Genomic DNA, 2440 nt, shown 5'->3' on the forward strand with positions numbered 1-2440 from the left:
ACAGCTGGGTACAGCTGGGCTACACGTACGTCCATCCTCTCTCATTCTAACCCCTCTAATCCCATGCAGTCTAACCGTCCCTCCCCCTCCTCCGGCAAACGTCACCCAAGGGCCGTGGTACTTCTGGTGCGGGCTGCAGCCGAACGGCGGCGGGGTCATCCAGCCTGTCCTAGGGTGGAGGGCAAGCGAAGGCACCAGCGTCAACCCCAACACCTCCTTCCCACAAGTGTGGGCAATGAATGTGCGTCGCTCTTCCCCCGGCCCAAACTCCAACTAACACTTAACAGCTCTGGTCCCTCCCCTGGAACTTCGGCGAAGACAACGCTCCTCCCGCTCAGGAAAGCTCGGGTATATGGGCGGACCAAGGGTCGCAGATCGCCTCCTTCGTCCAGTGGCAGGGCGATCAGTGGTACCAACAGGCGGATGCCATCTCCGGTGCTGCTGTAGGCCAGTCGGTGGAGATGTTCACCCCTGCCAGCTACTTCGTGGGTGAGAACTCCACAACGGCCAATACACCCATGACAGCATGCGAATCCGAGTGAGTCTAGCCAACACTCTCTGTTGACGGTACCTGACGTCTCTGCAGTCTGGACGGCGACCAAACAGACCTATGGGACTTTAGCGTCACCTTCACCGACGTCTACTTCCGAGCTGCGACCTCGGACGGCGTAGAAGACCTCTGCGGCTCCACGTCTGACCACTCGGACGTGAACGGCTTTATCAGCTTTACGGGCTTCTCGATGTTGAAATGACGAGACCTGTTATTGGAAGTCGATTACGTTTTCGCCGCCTGTTCCGGTTAGCAATTAGAGCACGGAGGTTTGTGGATATGTTCGACCCGTCCCTCAAAGGGCATCGTGGATAACGGCGGGATCAGAGTACGGGAACCAGGCCCGCCCGCGCCATGCATGCCTCGTCAGAGCTCGCCTCCCCCCCAGCATTTGTTGTCCCCGTTTACACCCTCACACCACATCCTTTCCCGTCTTTCTTTCTTCTCAATACCTTCAATGTATATCTAGGTACCTCATGGTACATTTTTTGAACAATAATATATCCACTTTTCATGGAAGCCTCGAACAAAATATGGTCATCAGGAGTGATCCTCAGGCTCCTGCCAGGTATCCACAGCGGTTATGCGGCATCAGCAAGGACCCCTAGAAGGGGACACTCATGTGACAAGGCTCTTATTCAAACCCTAACATGAGATAATGAATAACTCTAACATGAAATAGTAAATAACCCTAACCTGTAAAAGAGCCTAAAATCGATGGAAAGATTCTGATTCAGGCACAGTTTGAGAGTTAAAATACATTGAAAATTGTTGTAATGATAACAAAATATGATGGCATAAAGTTGTATTATTCGGATATTATCTGTGTGTTTTCCGAGTTAGGTGCATGAGCACCTTTTTGTCGATGCCTCCCGCTGTTTCAGGGTGCTGGGGTCGCAAGCCCTGCCCTAGGGAGCTCAGGGCAGGGCCCAGAGACGCGGGTAGGGCTGGCAACTCATACCCACCGTAAACGGCGGGATCAGAGGGCAATCTGCACAATAGCGCGCTGCGCGCAGGCATCCTGGTCGATATCCCCAGTGTAGTCGTCCGTAGTGGTGCGTGACGTCCTTGCATAAACGAATGATCACACCCAGACCCTCTGTGCTCTATTTGCTACCCGGAGCAGGCGGCGAAAGAGTAATCGACTTCCAATAACAGGTCTCGTCATTCAACATCGAGAAGCCCGTAAAGCTGATAAAGCCGTTCCCGTCCGAGTGGTCAGACGTGGAGCCGCAGAGGTCTTCTACGCCATCCGAGGTCGCAGCTCGGAAGTAGACGTCGGTGAAGGTGACGCTAAAGTCCCATAGGTCTGTTTGGGGGCCGTACAGCCTGCAGAGACGTCAGGTACCGTCAACAGAGGGTGTTGGCTAGACTCACTCAGATTCGCAAACCGTCATGGGTGTATTGGCCGTTGTGGAGTTCTCACCCACGAAGTAGCTGGCAGGGGTGAACATCTCCACCGACTGGCCTACAGCAGCACCGGAGATGGCATCCGCCTGTTGGTACCACTGATCGCCCTGCCACTGGACGAAGGAGGCGATCTGCGACCCTTGGTCCGCCCATATACCCGAGCTTTCCTGAGCGGGAGGAGCGTTGTCTTCGCCGAAGTTCCAGGGGAGGGACCAGAGCTGTTAAGTGTTAGTTGGAGTTTGGGCCGGGGGAAGAGCGACGCACATTCATTGCCCACACTTGTGGGAAGGAGGTGTTGGGGTTGACGCTGGTGCCTTCGCTTGCCCTCCACCCTAGGACAGGCTGGATGACCCCGCCGCCGTTCGGCTGCAGCCCGCACCAGAAGTACCACGGCCCTTGGGTGACGTTTGCCGGAGGAGGGGGAGGGACGGTTAGACTGCATGGGATTAGGAGGGGTTAGAAGTGAGAGAGGATGGACGT

The 2440-nt window shown here is 55.3% G+C and overlaps 2 protein-coding genes across 2 annotated transcripts in view; one reads left to right on the forward strand and one right to left on the reverse strand.

The window, feature by feature from the left end:
- DACRYDRAFT_22688 (uncharacterized protein) overlaps positions 1-748 on the forward strand; it is a gene marked incomplete at its 3' end in the record, with an annotated part of 1360 nt that extends 612 nt beyond the window's left edge. Inside the window, exons 2-4 of the mRNA XM_040772927.1 lie at positions 70-241; positions 288-538; positions 587-748. Of these exons, the coding sequence (XP_040628526.1) occupies positions 236-241; positions 288-538; positions 587-748 (419 nt within the window). The remainder of the gene's footprint in view (positions 1-69; positions 242-287; positions 539-586) is intronic.
- Positions 749-1355: 607 nt separating this feature from the next.
- Positions 1356-2440, reverse strand: part of DACRYDRAFT_116723 (uncharacterized protein) — a 1605-nt gene continuing 520 nt past the window's right edge. The window contains exons 2-4 of the mRNA XM_040770251.1: positions 2225-2396; positions 1928-2178; positions 1356-1879 (exon numbers count right to left, since the gene is read on the reverse strand). Of these exons, the coding sequence (XP_040628527.1) occupies positions 1657-1879; positions 1928-2178; positions 2225-2396 (646 nt within the window). The 3' untranslated portion in view covers positions 1356-1656. The remainder of the gene's footprint in view (positions 1880-1927; positions 2179-2224; positions 2397-2440) is intronic.

This window comes from Dacryopinax primogenitus, assembly GCF_000292625.1.
Source record: "Dacryopinax primogenitus strain DJM-731 SS1 chromosome Unknown DACRYscaffold_10, whole genome shotgun sequence".
NCBI lineage: Eukaryota > Fungi > Basidiomycota > Dacrymycetes > Dacrymycetales > Dacrymycetaceae > Dacryopinax > Dacryopinax primogenitus.